Raw genomic sequence first — 19,400 nt, forward strand, 5'->3', positions numbered from 1 at the left:
AGTGCTAAGGTTCTGGTTAGTTCTTTTCTAGGTAAAGTTGGAAAAGTCCCTGCAAAGGCAAACACTGAAGTTTTAGACACGGGGGCGGCACTGACCTCCTGAAATGTTCTTGACTGGAAAGAGGGAGGCTGTGTGTGAGAGAGAGAGAAACACAGAGAGAGAGAAACACAGAGAGAGAGGAGAGGAAGTTGGATTGTATGATGCAAATGCTCACATCATTCTGAGAAGCGTTTCTTTTTTTTTTCTTCCTCCCAGGTTCAACTGAAGAGGTGGTTCTAAGAAAGACAACTGAGATCATCAGTCCCCTCCTCAGAGAAAGTCCACTGAGGTAGAGTTTTGTTTACCATGTAAACAACGCAACACTTATTGTTGAATCCCTTATTCTCTTACAGTCAGACTAGAGAAATTCAATTTTTTTTTTTTTTTTTTGGGTGGGGGCATGAGGGTCAAAGAAAGGGTCATGGTTGAGAAGATGGGTCCTGGGAAGATGGACCTGTAAGCCACAGAATCCCCTCGGGGAAGACTCAGGAAGGCAAAGACTGTCCTTTCAACTCAAATGTCAAATGCGTTTCCACTTATCTTACCAAGCAAGACGACAAACAGGATTTTCCCAGAGTGCCTGGCGATGCTTAGGTGACAGGAGTGACCGAGGGGCAGGCCTGGAGACAGATTCTTGGCTACCCCATGTATCCAAACCTCCCCATGTATCCAAACCCCCAGAAAATGCCTGGAAGAGAGCGGAAGGGGAGGACTGAAGATAATCCTTAACTTTTCTAAAGCAGGAATATATTACACTCAATAAACTTTAAATATTTGTCACTCTTGTGAGTTAGGGTGACTATCTGCATTGAAGAGGAAGAAAATAATCTTTAGAGCTCATTTTTCTAAGACCATGGAAAACAAACAAACAAAACCCAGAATCCATTGCTTTGGGTGAAAAAACAGTGATACTAACTGTAAGTACACTCAATGACTCCAAAATTGTCATTTATAGTATCTATTATATATTAAAAAAAAAACTAAATTGAAAAAATAGATTCCAAAGGTAAGAAGATTGAGGGTTGGGGGCTAGAGGGACAAACAGGTAGAGCACAGAGGACTTGTAGGGCAGTGAACCCATTCTGTTTGCTGCTGTAATAGTGGATCCACGTCATTATACATTTGTCAAAAGCTACAGAATGTACAACGCCAAGAGTGAATCCTAACGTACACTACTGTCTTCAGTGAATAATGATGTATCTAGATTACTTTATCAGTTGTAGTAACTACACCACAGTAAAACAGAAGTTAATAACGGGAACTGGCGGGTGAGGTAGGGAGAAGGGGGCATACGGAACTCAGTCCTTTCTGCTCAGTGTTTCCTCTAAAAAATAAAACCTATTTAAAAAAATGGATCCCACACCTGGAATTTGTTGGCCAGCCTGAAATGAAATTCAAGGGTCCAGGTTCCTGTATCCCACAGGTTTGTTTCTGTAGCAAGCCCATGTCGTCAGTGTGTCAGTGGGAAGAGCTGCGTCCTAGGATCCGGAGCTGAAGCCCTGACAGTCCAGAGTGTTCACAGGACAGCGAGCTGGGGTGAGTCAGCCAAACAGCCTGGGTCTCTGCTCCCTCTTTTTTTTTTTTTGAGAAAGAGATTACTGGCTACTTCACAGGGTTAATGTGAGGATCAAATGGCTGTAAGAACGTGTCCCGTCAACTGGAAAGCACTATGCACAAGTATAGGTCAGTGTCAGCGGCCTAAGGTCACAAAGCTGGTCTGCGGCCCACGATGCCGACCCCAGGTGTGGCGCCTGACTGCCACGTAAGTTAGTTCTTCCCCTCCCGGGGTGAGGGTTTCGATTTTAGAGGCGCAGATTTCTCTTTTGCCGATGGAGCCACGGGAAGGGTGCCCACGCTGCTCGCAAGTGCAGGCGTCAGCGTGGTCTGCTGCTCTCGTCTCGGACGACATCACCCAGACAGGCCCCATTATATAATCTTCAGCTGGGATGGAATGACCACTCACCCTTCCAGACTCAGTTAATAGCTGTCCTTGGACGATACAGTGTAACAGAGACGGGCCCCCCGCCAGGGAGAGAACCGCACCCATTTCTGATGAAATCCCCAGGCACAGTCAGCTGCAGAGTCACTGCTTCATGTCACTCTGGGCCCTCCGGTGAAGTGATGCCGGGCTCCCACTGGGGCCACGGGAAAGCAGCGCTCCCTACTCGGAGAGGTGCAGCTGGGTCCTGGGCCCCTGGGGTGGTGGGAGGAAGAAGCCTGAGGTCACAGAGGAGGGGAGAAAGGTGGGGGATGGGCTGCTGGGTCTTTGCTTGGAATCATATATTTGATCTTTTACCTACAACACGCCCACTGTGCAGTATTTAAATTCCTTCAGGCAAAGATACTCACAACTGATTTACCACTTATTCTGGTTAAACACATCAGACTGCATGGCCTATCAAATCATCATGTACAGACTAACACAAATTCTCATTTCAGTTGGCAATGGAGAAAAGCCAAATAGCGCTAAACATCATTCAAGCAAGGGCGTGTGGTACATAAATTATAGTCCAGGGTTAAAAAAAACCAGTCCACTTATTACAAAGGCTATCGCCAAAACTCTATGTGGTAGCACCAGACTTCAAGTTCATATGGGGAGAAGGGAACTCAGGGTTTTTTCCTCCTCCTTTGAACTGCCAGGGCTAAGTGAGGTCACTCTGTAGTCACATTTCTCTGAAAGTTCAGCCCTGTCTGGGGCCTGAGTCAACGAATCTGAGACCGGCTCTGCACTACCGGGTGGCGCTGGGAGTCCTGTAACTTAGAGAGGCACAGAAGAGGCTGAGCGTCCCGAAGCCACCTCCGCACAGTGCCACCTCCCATCATGTGCGCAAAGCCAAGAGACGAACCCACCAGCTAACCCAGTATAACCGGGATAGCATCTAACACACAGCACTCCAGGGGCACTCCCCACATTGCCGGAACCCCTGGTCCTGGGCAGTGAACCCGAGCGGAGGACAGCCCTAAACGCACAGACAGACGTCACAAGTATCCGTGACCGACTCAACGGAGAGACAGTGATAACGTCAGCCTGGTCCTGCTTTAACATTTAAGGACACTTAACAGTTTTAAACTTGAGAGAGAGGAAGACACAGGAATTTTCCAGTGGAGGATGCCTATTCTGACTTTTCTCAGTAATAGCACGTCAACAGCCGAGACGCCTTACACAGTCCTGGCACCTAGGAGTCGGTGTTCGCACCAGCTGTCCACGCTGCAGCCCTCTGCTTCCCGGCTGACGGCTCTGTGCCTGAGTGCTTACCACCTCTGCCCCCGGGCCCACACGTTCCTCTCCTTTCCGCCACCCCATGGACACGTGAGGGGACACTGACCCCGATTCACACATGGGTCAGGAAAGTCCCGGGACTTGCCCGGGGTTACCTGGCTCGGAAGGGCCAGAGCCAAACCTCACACCTTCGATGTTCTGCCCCCAGATCCCATTCTTAGGTGGTGATGACTGCATGGGAGGCATCAGCCTGGGCCTGGCTTTGCCAGGAAAGGTCCCATCTCCAATGAAAGGAAAGGGGATGATCAGGAGAGGGAAACCATTCTCTGTTATGTTTAGATGAAAACTAATTTGTGGGTGAACATCCGGTTGCTAAGTTCTTGGCTGTGAGGCAGAGCATCAAATGCTCCTTCTTTCCAGATGCTTCCATTTCCAGAGAGAGGTCCTGGCCCCCTGGCCGTCGGCCAGTTCTCGAGGGAACTGCAGCCTCAGGAGTTGCCCTCTCAAAGTCAGCGGAGGCTTCTAAGAAGCCTTCTCCCATCAGAGCCCCTGGCAGAGTCTACTAAGCAGCTGTTGGTTTTTGAGATGAAAACCCAGTTGCCATCCCTGACACCCCATCTGCAAGCAGTTGTTTTCGGGGCGTCTGCAAAGCTCCGCCACCCTCCGAGCGGCCACCCGGGGCCGTTTCCACTTGGTTCTGTAGGGTTGTGTTTTGGCAGCTGACATCCCAGTTCCTTAGGAGTCCCTGGGATCTGAATGAACGGGCTAAAGGAGAGCTGAGGAAGAACTCAACACCCACCGCCTCGTGCCACGAAGCAAGAGGCGGTTTTCCCGAGGAACCCAAAGGGCCCATCTCAGCCATTTCTTCTGGGACATGATAAGCCAAAGGGACTCACGGACTCCTGGCTGGCTTTTCCTTCCATCTCGGACACTGTTCGTCAGCTGCCCTTCTCCCTCCTGACGCTGGAGTATTTGCAGCCCCCAGAGTTGGCTTCCTCGAGACATCTCCTGGCTTCTCCTCCCAGAGGCCCACCTCGCGAGGAGGGATGCTGAGGACCGCCCCACCGGCTGGGGCTGCATCTGGGGCTGCCTCTGTGGCATCTGACTAAGTGAGCCCATGCCCGGGGCAGGCCGGCCAGGGGGAAGGAGCCTGCCCCGCCGTGGCGGGTGAGTGCCCTCGGGCTGCCAGCCCCCACTGAGTGACTCAGCTGGGCACCCCCGGTTCCTAGCCCACTGTGGCTCTCCAGGGAGCCTGCCCGGCAGGGATTCATGTGGCTTCAGGGTGAGACATCGCCAGGAACGCTGTTGGCAAAATGGCACCGCCTTTCGGCTGGTGGATGGAACGCGCTTCCTGGGCCCTCGCCCAGCACATGAGACATCTGGTTCCTCAGCAACTTGGACATTCAGAGTTAAGAATTCTTTGATGCTACAGATTTTTAGGCTGTTTGACAAGAAGCTCTCATACAAAGGATGATGTGGATGGGAAAGCGCAGTGAATGCAGGGGGCTCTGAGCATGCTGGTTGGCCGGCTGGGGGGGACTTCTGGCTTTTAATCCTCACCAGGTGACTGCTCACAAGCCTCCTATTAAGCCTTCATGACTGAGACAGAAACCCAAAAGTGCACCAGAGTTTTCTGTGACCGTAAAGCAAGGTGATTAACAGAAAACTTCAAAACTGGCCCCCGAAAGACTTAAAGATAGGGCACATTCAGAGAGAGGCAAACGAAGTAAGGGGAGAAAAGGACTGTGTGATGAGGGTGAAAACTACAGAGAGAGGCAAACGAAGTAAGGGGAGAAAAGGACTGTGTGATGAGGGCTATCTCTTCTAAACATTAAAGGATTTAATGCAAATGCAGGTTGGTTTACACAACGCAGATAGGTTTGTGTCTGCATGAATGCCGATGAAACACGGTTTAATTTGGCACTGTCGACACCAGGAGGAAAAGAGAGGACCTGAAGACATTTCAGTTAACGTGTCCTGACCCCGGAGACCTACCCTGTGAACATCTGCACCCAACAACCACCAGAATTCCCAGTCTCCCTCCCTAAGAACAGACCCTGCTCCCACCTGCCCCAGAGCCGCCAGCACCCTCCCCGTGTCCTCCCAATGCCGGGGTCATGGAGTGCAGTTCCGGGTCATTAAACCCGGGCTTGCATCCCAGCTTCTGAGCTCTTCCTGGGCAGCTTACTTAACCTTAAGCCTCCCTTTCATCTGTAAAAGAGGACATCCATCACCCTCATTCTGGGACTCGTGTCTTTTTCTCGCCCTTCTTTGTGTTATTTTTTCTCCTTGCCTTCTCCTACTCTAATCACTCTGGTCTCTCTACCCTTCTTTCTTTTTTTTTTTTAAAATTTGGTTGCACCACGTGGCTTGCGGGATCTTACTTCCCCGACCAGGGATCGAACCCGGGCCCCCTGCAGTGGAAGCACGGAGTCCTAACCACTGGACCGCCAGGAAAGTCCTGTACCTTCTCTCTTTCAAAACCTTTTAAAAAGTCACCTCTGTGGTGAAACCCCATCTATTTCTCCTCACCCCCAAAGTTCCCTCTTCCTGGCTCCCCACTTTGGGTAGTTTTCTTCATGCAACACAATAAGAGCCGTGGAAGAGCTTCACAGACCACACAGATAGCTAGGTCCATACAGAAGAAGGAATACTTCTCCTCGGCAGCCACATAACCAGTTTGGATGATAACTTCTTAAAACAGTATCTGTTTTGTCTCTTCTGTTAGACTCTTACTATTTGGCGTATGATTCACGAACCAGCAGCTTTGGCATCCCCTGGAAGCTTGTTGGAAATGCAGAATCTCAAGTTCTGCCAGTGCCTGCTGAATCAGAATCTGAATTCTAACCAGCTCTCGAGATGACTCATATGTACATTAAATTATGAGAAGCACAGAATTAGACTTAAGGGCCTCCATGGTACAGACAGTACAGCATCCCCAGAAAGCCCCTCAGGACTGGGTGCTCAAGAACTAGGGCCCCGCGAGTACTGGCCTGCCTGTGTCCACCGCCAGTGATCAGCCCTCACCTGGGGTGTCTTTGCATAAAAAGCTTTAAAATCACATCTGCATCAAAAAACACAAAAGGGCGCATTTAGGATAACTTATACCTGGGCAGCGTGCTCAAGTCCTTGGCAACAGGAAGGAGATCAGTGAATCGTGCAGTCTTTCTTCCCAGCTCACCGTCCCCTCTCCTCAGTGAGCCGGTGTAAATCACAGACTCCCTGAACTTCACAATCCATGCCTCGTTGCTTTACCATACGCCCCTGAACGTTTCAATGAAGTTCAGAACCACAGGGATGAAAGGACAGCTGGCCCAGAACCCCCAGAGCACACGCCTGGTGCCTCTACAAAGCCCTGCCCGAGAAGAGCGCTCTGCAAACCTGCGGCAGCCTCCCCCTTCCCGGGCCACGGCGGTCACGCTCCCCGTCAGCAAGAAGATTAATTTGGGACTCAGATTCCTCCATCACGCGATCCCTTCCTGATGTTTAGCAAACTGTCTCCCAGAAAGGCTAGGCGGAGGCCAAACGGACCAACCAGGCCGAACTACACCGACTGATCATTTAAAATATATACTGCCTAGAGACCAGGTCTTATATAGGAGAAAAAACAGAAAGGGATCCATCATCAAGAAAAGAAGCCAAGTACATAGAGGTGGGAAGGCGGGCTACAGAGTGAGATCCAGGTTAGAAGCCCAGCCCCGGTGAGGGCGGCCGTGTGCTAATCTCGCTGACCTGCAGTGCTTCCTCCTTTAACCTGGAGATGACACCCCCTCTGTCTGGGGCTTCTGAAGGTCACCTGCAAAGACTCACGAAGCTCCAGAGACTAGCGCCCGGTCCGTGGTAAGGGATCAGTAGACGCTGGATGTTAGCTTCCCCGCTGGCTCCCGGTACCACGCTCCGAGCTGAAGCCGGGCCAGCAGGCCAGAGTGTGACCTGCCTCCAGGAGCTCTTTGCGCTCACCTTGATCATTTCCGCCACGTAACTCTCGGGCCCCGTGTACTCTGTGGAGTCCTTGACTTTCACCAGGACGATGAAGCACAGGTAGTGCCACATGTTGTGCTCCTCCTTGATGTGCTCTTCAAAGGTGACAGTCTTGTTGTCGAACTTGTCCCTTTCCAAGCCTAAAAAGAGACAGAAAGCCCCGAGTGAGCAGCCATGGGGCAGAAAAACCCACGAGAGAACTACCCATCCAGAGGAGGCTGTGGTTTCACTCCTGTCTTTTTTTTTTTATAAAGAGTTGGGTTCTGTTGGCCTTATAAATGCATTCACTTTTGCATCATAGCAGGAAAACACAGGCCGTGGGTCAGATGGACTTGGGCTTGAGTTCCACCTCTGCCACTGACCAGTCACTGTTTGGTCTCCACGTGCCTTAGCTGCCTTCTCAGGGGATGGGAAGACATCATCTAGGTTCCAGGAGTGTGTGTAGGTTAAATGAGCATGGGTATGACAGGTCCGTGCACGCAGGCAACCAGGGAACGCGAAGTCCCTTCTCCCAGGTAAACGCCAAAAGGGAGACACGTTAAAAGGTTTGTGAGGAGACAGTGCAAGGACAAAAAGAACTAGACGTACGGTTTAAACGACAGCTGGTAAGTTTATATTTTGCAGAGGTATAGGTGAGCAATTCTGAAAATAGCTTCTGTGTATTCTTAGACTGAGCAAATAAATAAATATATGGTGACACTGGGAGTCAGATATCTAACTGTCAAAGAAGGGAGCACAAAGATGGAAAGGGAGAGAGACAGAATAAACTCTGATTGTTGAACTGGAATTAGAGGTATGGGTGTGAACTCATTCTTTCTCATATGTTTATAAAATAGAGAACTGTGTGGATACATGTATCCTCTAGATCTGTGCCCTAATTAGCCCTGGGAGCAGTGACACACCAAGGGGAATGAGCACACCCAGTCACCAGATCTTGGCTTCTAAATACCAGTCTCAACTAAACAGAACCAGAGCTCTTTGGAGAAATGGCTGATACCAGGGCTGGGTCAGGGAAGATACAAGGTGAGCTTGCAGCTAGAATATCTCATGGTGCTAAAAAAGTAAGAAAGTCCATAATAAACGATGGTGACGTGGCAAAAACACAGAAGCCCGCTTTGAAGGGGCTCTCAAAATCTGGGGCAACCTGAGCATCAGAATAAATTATGACAGTAAAGGATTACATAACCCATCGAATTAACTAAAAACACACAAATCCATTGTGTTACAAATACAAAAGTACAAATATACACAGGGAAAAGAGAAAGTTATTTCTTAAAGTAAAAAGCCAATTAACAAATGTAGAAAAAAACAATAAAGTAAGAAGATCATCATTTGGCAAACATCACAATCACAGACTCAGGAAAAAACTGGATGCAAAAACTGGTGCGTTAACATTTAATTTGAGAAATAATGGGATATTTATGTTGCCTCAAAGTATCTCCTCATAAAATGGTTCTCAATTACAAAGAGGAGAAAAGTAACTTCAGTGGAGAAACAGGGCAATTACCAGCTTAACCAAGGGATCAGAGTTAATACAACCAGTTATAAGAGGAACTGGCAGCATGTACCTCCTGATATCATGCGCTGAGGAGAATACAGCATTTCTTTGATGTTCCTATAAAAAAATGCATCATCTCAATCTTACCATGAGGAAACATCAGAAAATCCCAAACCAAGGGATATTCTACAAGATAACTAACTTTTATATTCTTCAAAAATGTCAATGGACTGAATTCAACACATGACCTGGGACTATCATTTGCTATAAAAGACATTATTGGCATAAAGTGTGAACTCTGACTAGGATCTGTAGATTAAGTAAGAGTATTACATCCTTGTTAACTTCCCAATTTTGATAATTATATTGCATATATATAAGAGAAGGGTCCTATCTTTACGAAATATACAGTATTAAAATAGGGACAAAGGGGCGTTGTGCCAGCCACTCTCAAACTGCTCGGAAAAATAGTGCGTGTGTGAATAAAGAAAATGAAGGAAAACTTTAACATGTGAGAAACTGGAGTAAAGACTAATATAGAAATTCTTTGTACTTATTCTTACGACTTCTGTAACTGGAATTCTGTCAAAACGAGAAGTTTTAAATGGTTTTAAGGGGGCAAAAATCTAAGATCTCAAGTTTTTAAATGGAAAAATGATCATTCTTTGAGTAGACACACCAATAGGAAATTTATGTATTTAGTAACTACATTATGAACAATCCTGAAATGACTACTTAGCTCCCAGATTCCTACATGATTAATCTGCATTTACATGTATTTCCTTGTAGTTATACAGAAAATGATATCTCTGGCACCCCATGCACCTCCCTTATGTAGCTGTTTACTACTCATCATTAAGTGCCTACACAGTGCATGCGCTATGCTAGGCGTGTTTCATAAACTAGCTCTCCTAAGTCCCAAGATAAGGCAGAGAAGTACATATTATTGTACCCATTTTACAGATGAACAATAAAGGTTCAGAGAAGTGAAGTGACTATACCACGGTTACACAGCGAAGTGGCAGAGGTTTAATCAGAAACCAGGTCTGACTCCCAAGCCCAAGCTCTGAACATGTCCACTGTATGCCCTTGGAGGACTCTATTTCCACTTAAAACCTGTTACCACCTGCAGTAAAGCCATCCACGGGCTGGAGGTGGAGGAAAGATCTCCATTCTGGTTACTTAGAATGGGAACACGAGATGCTCTGGCAGCCCAACAACCGTGAGACCCTGAGACACATACATTTCAAATGATGTACGATGACGTTTCTGCTAGCCCAAGCTTCATTTCTTAAAACCAACCGGCAAGTGCCGCACTAAGCCCACGGGCACTCCAGATAGTCCCCAGCAGAACAGATCAGGGGCCCGCTCAGTGCCGAGGGCAGGGACGCTGGAGAACAGCAGCGGCCCTTCCCACGGAGAGCCTGGGCACCCCCAGCCCCTCGGCACAAGCCAGGCTGCACCACTCACCGCAGATAAAGCACGTGGTCTTTAGGATCTCCTCCTTCTTCTGCTTTTCGCTCCTCAGATCGGCAAAGGTGTCAATGATGACCCCGAAAATCAGATTAAGGACAATGATGATGACCATGAAGAAGAACAAGAGGTCATAGATCACTCGAGCAGCAAAGAGGGGCTCCTGGAACAGAGGCGCCTCTGTCAGCGGGTTACCGCCCGTCCCCAGCACTCGGGTCTGCAGAGCTCAGCGCAGAAGGAAGGGACTGGATGCACCCACGTCAGACGTCCCAGCCCTCCTGGCCCACCCCGACGCCCAGCGGCGCCGTGTGCTTCGTTCGGCACGTTACGTTGGGTGTCAAAGTGGAAGAGCCACAAACGCGGCTCTTTTCACACCCGCCGTGTACATCGTGAGTTCTCCACGTGTCACGTGGCACGAGCCCGAGAGCAGCTTCCTGGGATCTAAGGCGTTTACGAACGTGTTCACGCAGGCCAGACCTGGCCCGCGACGGAAGGAGTCGCTTAAGCACACGGAGAGGAGAGCAGAAGCTGCCCCACTCCACGCCGCGGCTTCCTCCCAGGGCTGCAACTCGATGGTGACCGCAGAGAAAAGCAGCCCCTACGCAGCTGGTTCCGCACGCACGTCTCCCCACCACCGCTCCCAGCTCTGCCTGGGTGTCTTCGGTTTACGCTGGAGCCCACTGCGTGGTGCTCTCACCACCCACCCCGCCCCCCTGCTTTTCCTTCCCCTGGGGCGCAGCTACCTCTTTGGACGGCTTCCTGAGCACATCTCCCACTCCGCCCCCGCTCCGCAGCCCGTGACTCAGCACTGTGACGATGCACATCAGCAGCGTCTCACACGTGTGCTCTTTATCTTGCTCCGTCTCTTCTGCAGGGACCCGCTCTGCGAACACGGCAAGTCGGGAGAGATTTGAAATGTGAGTGAAAAGAGATACCGGGATTTGGACATCACGATTCCTGAATGCCACCTCACCAGCGGACAGACAGGAGCCAGACAGAATAAAAGAAAGGAATCGAGCATCCAAAGCTTTCTTTTTCATCACTGTTTTCATCACTAAAACTTGCTAATTTCTCAAGCCCAGAATTGCCCTTCCCTCTATTAAATCTAAGATATTCCCTATCGTTTTCAGACTTTAAACTACAGTGTCAGCTCTGAACAGGCGCTGACAGTACGTTGAGTGATAGGCATCTCTTCTCTCAGCTCAGGGCCCAGGTTCCTCACCGGGGATGCTGTAGGGCTAAATCCAGCAACATTCTTACAGTTGGTCCTCTGAATGAATCGCTTTAAACTGGAAACTGTCCATCCTTACTAGTTTTTGGAGGAAGAACTTGCTGACCGCCCTGTTCTTTTCTCCAGGTGCAGTGAGAATGGTCTTGCTAAAACACCTATCTCATCATATCAGCCCCCTCTCAACAACCTGGATCATCCTTTAAGTAAGCTTTGACCCCCCTTAGCCTGACATGTAAGACCCTTCATGATCTGGCCCTTTGTTGACCTCTCTGGCTTCACTTCTTCGGGCTCTCCTTCCTCGGGATCGTTATCTCCCTAAACATGCCGTATTCCAGGTCCAGGCCTTCAGGCATGCTGTTCCCTCCAACAGGAATACCGACCCCTCCTCCTCCACCCAAGATTCTACTGTTTTCTTCGTTCAGCTGTCACCTCCTGGGTGATACTCTTACTCCAGTACTAGGCAGGGCGCCTATCTTCTATATTCCATCCTTATTCCCAGCACTTAGCATCCTCTCTAGTAATCACCTCTTTGCCCACCTCCCTCTCCCCCCGCCCCGACCCTGCCACTATAGTATTTATTATATCTTAGAGTACAACACAGTCCCTGGCAAATAGTGGGCACTCAGGAAATACTGGCTGAATCAATGAAGCAGCTATTTTCTTCCCACATAGGCTTCTTTTCCCCGCTTCACTCCCCTCCTCTCTCCCAGCCCTTCCTCTTTGCTACTGGCCTTACTTCTGAGCAGTGAGTCTGCTTTCATCTGCTTCCAATGTCATGTGCACCATCTAAGCCTCTGGGGGGAGCCTGGCACTAACATGGTAACGCTGCGAGGTCCTACCTTCTTTGGGTGCCGGAGAGGAGCAGTTCTCCCCAGTCTCCACCCTACACACGTCAGAGTACAGGAACTCGCTTGCCAAACTCTCACTGGCTTCTGGAGAGAGAAGGAAATTTTATGATGAACAATCTGGCAACATATGGTTAAAATGTTTGAAGTCCCCAACTCACGGCTGATTAAACAATTCTTTACATAAATAACACCCGACAAGCCTGCATATAAATTCAAAGCAGAGATGCAATTTACACTTTCATTTGGTGATCTGTATGGGAAAAAAGCCAGAAATGTCAATTCCTGTAAGCTTACTAGAAATATCGCACTTAAATAGCACCTCTCCAACTTTAAAGACAAACAGCTGAAACTCTTCGACAAATACTACTGAACATACAGACTCCAGCAAGATTTACACCAAGTCTGCATGAGAAGCGGGAGTGGAAATCTGAGACCCAGATCAGTTTAGTTCAGAACCCTACGATGGTTGGCAGTGAATGCCATTTTTAGTGTCAACTTGGAGGCTGGAGTTACATGCCAAGAATGCAGCATTTGGGAGGGAGAAAAAGGCTGCCTGGCTTAGTTACAATTCTAGTTTGTTCCTTGGACTCAGGGCGCCTGGCTCCCAGACGAAAACCCAGTAATATTTCACTTACTAGTGTCAAGTATTTTAATTGAGGGAAAAGGCACTTGGGTATCACTCAAGAATATGTCTCTCTCTCTCTCAAAAGAGGAAATCTCTTCTGTTTTTTCTATAAATTAAAATCATATAAGTTCACTGTAAAACTTGAACATTGTTTAAAAAAAAAAAAAAAAAAAAAAACCCCAAGAGACAACGAAGAGTAGCCCCCCACTCGCTGCAGTTAGAGAAAGCCCGCGTGCATCAACGAAGACCCAACACAGCCTAAAAAAAAAAAAAAAAAAAAAAAGCCCCAGAGACAGCCACTGATTGCAGTTTGGGGGTATATTCTTCCATATTTTATAAGACACATATGAGCTTTTTAATTACAAATAAAAATCTACACAGATCCTATTGTAGTTATTCTTCTGCCATTTCCTACCATATCTTGGGTACTTTTCCATGAAGGTTTATAAAGACGTACCATATCTGCAGGGTTCACCACACCATGGATGAACCACACTCTAATGAAACACTCCCTCACGTTGAGATTGCTTCCAATTTCACACTGCAATGAACATACTTCCGTACACATCTGTTTCTACATTTTTTTTTAAAGGATAAATTCCTAGAGGTAGATTTACCAAGCCAGAGGGATGCATACTCCTATGCTTTCAATATACACGGTCAAACTGTTTTATGAGAATATTGCACTAGTTTAAAATAGGACTTTAGTAAATAAATTCAACGTAGCATCTGGACACTCACACTTAGCACTGACACATCATACCGCCCTTTGAATGAAGTGAAAACTAAGCCCTGTATCCAGTTCACACTCTGAGTGTTAGGGAGATACCTACACTGCCGAAGTCATCATTTTTAGTTCAGCTGTAATCAGGAAATACTCTTTTAACATTAAAAAAGCTCAGAAGATCCCAAACCCACCTGGAAGAGAGGTTTCATTGGGCAGCCTATCTACTTCCAAGATGAAGTCATCCTTGAAGAAAAGGTAGCCCACTATTGAGAACAGGTAAACCAGGATCAAAGCCAGGACCGCCGTCAAGATGATGGACCGTCCGTTGCGAGTGACGCTTTTAATGACATTAAGCAGAGTCTCTTCTCTGTACACTAAGTCAAAAAGCTTTAAAAACAAATGAAAGGACAACAGTGGGACAATTTTAAGAAGCCTCTATATTAGATGGACATCAGTATCCCCTAATGACAACTTTATAATGATTTATAAAGAATTTACCCTTCCGGAAACTCAAAAGCATTATACTCTTAACGTGTTACACTTGCCTGCCTTAACAGTGAAAACCGAGATGGTAAAAATAAGGAAAAACAAATATAGAAAAGGAGGGTGGCAAACAATAGCAATTTCAAGTTGTTTACATGTAGCTTAGAGGTCTTGGGAATAGAGAAAATACAGGCTGTACCAGTGAGCTGCAGAGGACAAGGGAGGAAAGGGATGAGGGGCCTGGTATTCATTTAGGGATTATTCACTGAGCTTCTATTAAGGGCCAGCCACTCTGGATACGGGGCTGGCTGACCTGCAATGGGCCAGGCCAGGGAGCAGGGACTCTGGAGCGGACAGAGGTTCAAACCTCAGCTCAACCGCTTGCTACCACCAGGACCAGGCACTACCCGCTTCCTCTCGGAGCCTCAGTTTCATCATTTGCAGATGGAGGAGAGAGACTTATTGTAAAGAATAAACAGACAATGTATATATAGTGCTTAGCATGCAGTCATACTTATGCGCTGAGTAAGTCCACAATCGATGCTAATTATCATTAAATTCCTGACGAAGAGACTGGGCCAAGGTCACACAGATAGTACACAGCAGGGACGCTGGCGGTGGTAACACGCCAGGAAGCCTAAACCCTTCCTATGGCCCCGGTCGGGGCAGAGACCCCCTGCAGTTCACAGCGGGTTCACCATCTTGGTGCGCCCTCTGTCCAAGGGGCCTGCACTTTGCAAGAACTTGGCTTCATGAGAAATGGAGGCTCCCTGGAGGTACTTAGAGGTACGGGAGACCAGTAGCTGGTTTTCTAGGAACTACAATCTCAGACATGTGGCTGGAGGGTTGGCGGAGAGCCATGAGAGAAGAGATGCATGGTGTTATCCTGGACCTGGGGGGGGCTAGCTTTAATATGGCCTCTGTGTGGACATCTGATCCTGTCCTGAAGGTCCTGCTTCCACCGTGGCTTTGGGGAATGACCGTGCACAGCCAAGTGAGTCAGGGGACAAGGGTGTGAATCCTGACTCTGCTTTTAATTTGTTGCAAGCTGTTGATCAGGCCATGAGACCTCTCTGGACCTCAGTTTCTGCATTGGTAAAATCAGTGGACTGAACTAGCTCGTCTCCGAGTCCCTTCCAATTTAGAATTTTACGTCTGAGTTCATTTTCTGCTCAATTAGCCCCTCTGCCTCCATAAGGCCAGTCTGTGTCCTGAGACTAGTGTGAAGGGCACTGGGTAAAGGAGGACACTTAAAAGGAAGCAAGGAAGAGGCGTTTATTCGATATAAGAGTACAAAGGCTAATGTTGCTGTTAATGTTGGTTAAATATTTTCCAGCAACTCACCATGAAGCAGCAAGTGAGAGCAACTTCAGACAACAAATGACACTTGTTTTCTGGGGCTAAGAACTACAGAGATTATACAGCCCCCAAATCGCTGAAATGACAAGTAACTTTTTCCTTTTCATTTATCTATAATTTCTGATTTTAAAACAATGGACATATATCACTTGATAATAAGGAAAAACTTTCTTCTAATTAGAAAATTAGACAAGTTCAATGGAGAAAACTTTGAAAACGCAAAAAAGCACAAAGAAAAAACAAAAATCACTAATGACCCCAATATCTATAGACATTTACTCAACAAATTCTTTCCTTCTGACCTTACTACCTAATTGAAAAAAGTGTAACGTATGCATACATATTTTTACAAAAATATTATACCGTAAGCTGGCATATAGTCCGCTTGCTTGGTAAAAAGAACCATGAACATTTCCATGTCAAAAAGATCACCTAGTTAAAGTACCTGCCTGGATGATAGCCTGATTGACAAACTCAGAATCTCTGTGAGGGTGTGATCAAAATATATATTTTTTCAAATCTAAGTAAATAACTACCATCACAGCTCTGGTTAAAAATAAGCAGTGGGCTTCCCTGGTGGCACAGTGGTTGAGAGTCCACCTGTCGATGCAGGGGACATGGGTTTGTGCCCCGGTCCGGGAAGATCCCACATGTCGCGGAGCGGGTGGGCCCATGAGCCATGGCCCCTGAGCCTGCACGTCCGGAGCCTGTGCTCCACAACGGGAAAGGCCACAACAGTGAGAGGTCTGCGTACCGCAGAAAAAAAAAAGAAAAAAAAAAAAAAGCAGTGGTCTGATTTTCTGGATAATACCTTTTCTCTCTTCCTTCTGGTACTTTCACTCATTTTAGATTAGAGATTATTCAAATATGGCCCTGAGGTGTTTATTACAGTCTCTTGAATTTGGGCAATATAGCTGTCACCTGTGTCTATATTTAATAAAAAGAACAATTATATCTATTTGGATTTCTGAGAGCTTTTTCATTTTATGTCCATGGATCTTTGTTAAGGAAAGTTTTACTTCATTATGTTTTTAAGCTTTGTTTCTGTTATAATTTTTTCTGAGGAAAAAAATAATAAACCTTATGTCAGTTTCCAAAAAAAAAAAAAAATGATCACCTAGTATTCCAGTGTATGGAAAAAACACAGTCTACTCAACCAATATCTTTTTTTAAACAGTCAAGATGTTTTCAATTATATATCACTAAAAGTAATGCTGTGATGAACACCTCTGCATGTGCCTGTATATATACCGGTCCAGTTATTTCTTTCTGGCAAGTTTCCAGAAATGGAACTGTTGGGTCAAATATAACACACAATATCGCTCCAGTGCTTTCCGGAAAGGCTGTACCAATTTATCCTTACCACTGTTAAGAGAACGAGGCCCATTTTAGCGCCCTCTCACTAGAAGTGGGCATGATCATGCTTCTGAACCTTTCCCAGCATTACAGGTACAACATGGGATCACACTAGTGTTTTAATCAGTATGTCACTGTTTGACATTAGAACACTTCCACGTTTACTGACCATCTGAATTTCTCCTTTTCTTACCTGCCTGCTAACGAACTTTGCACACTTTCATCTTGGGATGTTAATAGTTTGCTAAGGACACAACTTGAATGCAGGCTTGGGACCGGGTTCAGCCAGTCTCGGGGTGAACTTCAATTAGGCCACAGTCACCCACTCTGCCTTTCCGCCCTGCTGGTGTAGAGCTTTCACGTGACGTGTGGGTTTTCCCTGCTAGAGGTCTCTCTTCAATTCCTTCCTGTCACAGGCTTTCCGCATTTGTGGAATAATGTGAACGGTTTCAGTATTTTGTCTGTGGTTCCCAACAGACACGTTAAATACTGCTTTTGACACCAAAAGGAACACATCATTTGAAGTCACAGAAAGTCAAGGCCCAGATGGCTTAGAAACCCTGCAGAAGCACCTATGAGAAGCGTCCAACCCCAGTCTCATTTGACCCTGGTCAGTCTTTCTCAAAGTGCACTGAGCCGAGGTAGCATCACCAAGCAGCTTGGAGCCCCTCTGATCCTTCTGTGACAGGTGAGGGACGGGAAGGCAGGCATGCAGACTGCAACGTGAAATACCGGTTTCACCGAAGCAGGGACTTTTTCACAGGCTCAAATGAAAGGCAGCTCAGGGCCGTGCTTAAGCACTTAGACCCGGGAGTCAACAGAGCTGCGTCGCTGTCGTGGTCTCTGCCCCTGACTTGCGGTGCGACTCCGGGCAGGTGACCTGCCTCACCAGGCTCCACCTGGCCAGTGGTAATTTGCAGAGTTCGTCTGCCTCAAAGGCGGCCGTGAGAGGGGACAGAAAGAGCACACAGGAAACAGTCAGTAAGTGACAGTAACTGTTCTTTTCTACACTGTGAGGCCCGTGAGGGCTGGGACGACACTGCCTCGTCTCACCATGACACCCACCGTGTCTAGTTCTGGCACCGGCTGGCACTGCCAGTAACCAAAAGAAAAGGATTTGATGAACAAAAAAAGAAACAGAGCCAACGGGATATAGATGGTTGGAAAAGTCATTCTCTGCCAGGGTGAGATGGCACTGTCTGAAGGGGACTCCCCTACCTCGTGGGAGAGACCCCTCAGCAGGGGTGGAAGAGACCCCGACTCAACTCTGCCTCCCCACTGAGAGAGGACAGGAATTTGTCAGGTTCCGGACTTGGGCCTCCCAGACTCACAAACAGGAACCCCAGCCAGGGGTGTTATTGCATGAGACAAAAAGGCTTAGAAATATACACAGAGCTCTAAAGATCTCTGACAGACAGTGACCAAAATAGGGCACATAATGGCCATCACAAGTGTATCCAGAGACCTCTTTGCCTAAAACCTCAAAGTACGGCCAGACCTATTTTAAAATGAGGGAAACGAATCCATATCCATATCCCTCAGTCTGCCAACATCCACCAGTAATGGAAGGAGCGAACCCTGGAGGCCTAAATGGTGCATCCTTTATGGTGTTTGGCTGGGAGAGGGGAGACGGGATGACAGAGACGGTAATGACAGCCGGCCATCGCCCAGCATTTCTGGGGTGGTGCTGTTCTCAGACCCTGACACGTGAAGTAGCAGAAAATCCCTATGATGGCCCTGCCAGGAAATGGACTGTTCTCCCCATTTCGTAGATGGGGAAACTGAGGCACAGAGCAGTTAAGTCACCAGCCTGGAGACCGCATGGACGGCAACTCCTGGAAGTGCCTTCCTCGCCCTGCTTTTTGCAAGTAGATCCCTCGTCGTTTCTTTTCTTTTGGCCGCACCACGCGGTTTGCAGGATCTTAGTTCCCTAACCAGGGATCGGACCTGCACCCCTGGCAATGAAAGCGCACAGTCCTAACCACTGGACCGCCAGGGTATTCCCAAGTCCCTCGTCTTAAGTCAACACTTAGGCCTTGATCATTTTTTATCATCAGACACATTCTAATACTTCTTCTATTCCCTTTATGGATGGTTTTGCCCGCAGAAAGGTCAGTTTTACGCTTCCTGTCAGTTGACATGGGTACAATGAAGTGGTTTTTTATCTACAACCCTACAGGTCAAGATTCCCTGTAATGACAGGAGAATAAGCAGATAGAGGTCTGTCATTTAAAAACCTGCTCAGGAGGAAAATAATGGAAAATCAAGACATTTAACCACTCAGCTCAGACTGGAACACAGCTTCTGCTGAAAAGGTCTCCTGGGTCAATAAATCTATCAAGCTCATTGCCATGGGTCTTGGGTCTTTGAAAATACCTCCTGCTCTTATTGGCACTACATGTTTTCACTGGAGAATGGATCCCATGAGAACTGTCAGAAGGTGATAGTCGCAAAAACATTCTCCTCGTAAGCGCTGGCTGAGGCCAAGAAATAAGACAGACAAAGGTGCACATGGAGGCAACATCTCCTGACCCAGAGGGCGGGCATCATCTATCATCGT

The 19,400-nt window shown here is 47.5% G+C and overlaps 1 protein-coding gene across 3 annotated transcripts in view; it reads right to left on the bottom strand.

Annotated features, from left to right (window-relative positions):
• The window catches only part of ITPR1 (inositol 1,4,5-trisphosphate receptor type 1), a 303,138-nt gene that overhangs the window by 13,939 nt on the left and 269,799 nt on the right, over positions 1-19,400 (bottom strand). For all 3 annotated transcript variants that reach the window (XM_007453070.1, XM_007453068.1, XM_007453069.1), the window contains 5 exons: positions 13,834-14,029; positions 12,282-12,374; positions 10,955-11,094; positions 10,209-10,374; positions 7,220-7,380 (listed from right to left, as the gene is read on the bottom strand). In XM_007453070.1, coding sequence (XP_007453132.1) covers positions 7,220-7,380; positions 10,209-10,374; positions 10,955-11,094; positions 12,282-12,374; positions 13,834-14,029 — 756 coding nt within the window. The remainder of the gene's footprint in view (positions 1-7,219; positions 7,381-10,208; positions 10,375-10,954; positions 11,095-12,281; positions 12,375-13,833; positions 14,030-19,400) is intronic.

The sequence above is a fragment of the Lipotes vexillifer genome, unplaced genomic scaffold (genome assembly GCF_000442215.2).
Source record: "Lipotes vexillifer unplaced genomic scaffold, Lipotes_vexillifer_v1.1 scaffold1105, whole genome shotgun sequence".
In the NCBI taxonomy this organism is placed as follows: Eukaryota; Metazoa; Chordata; class Mammalia; order Artiodactyla; family Lipotidae; genus Lipotes; species Lipotes vexillifer.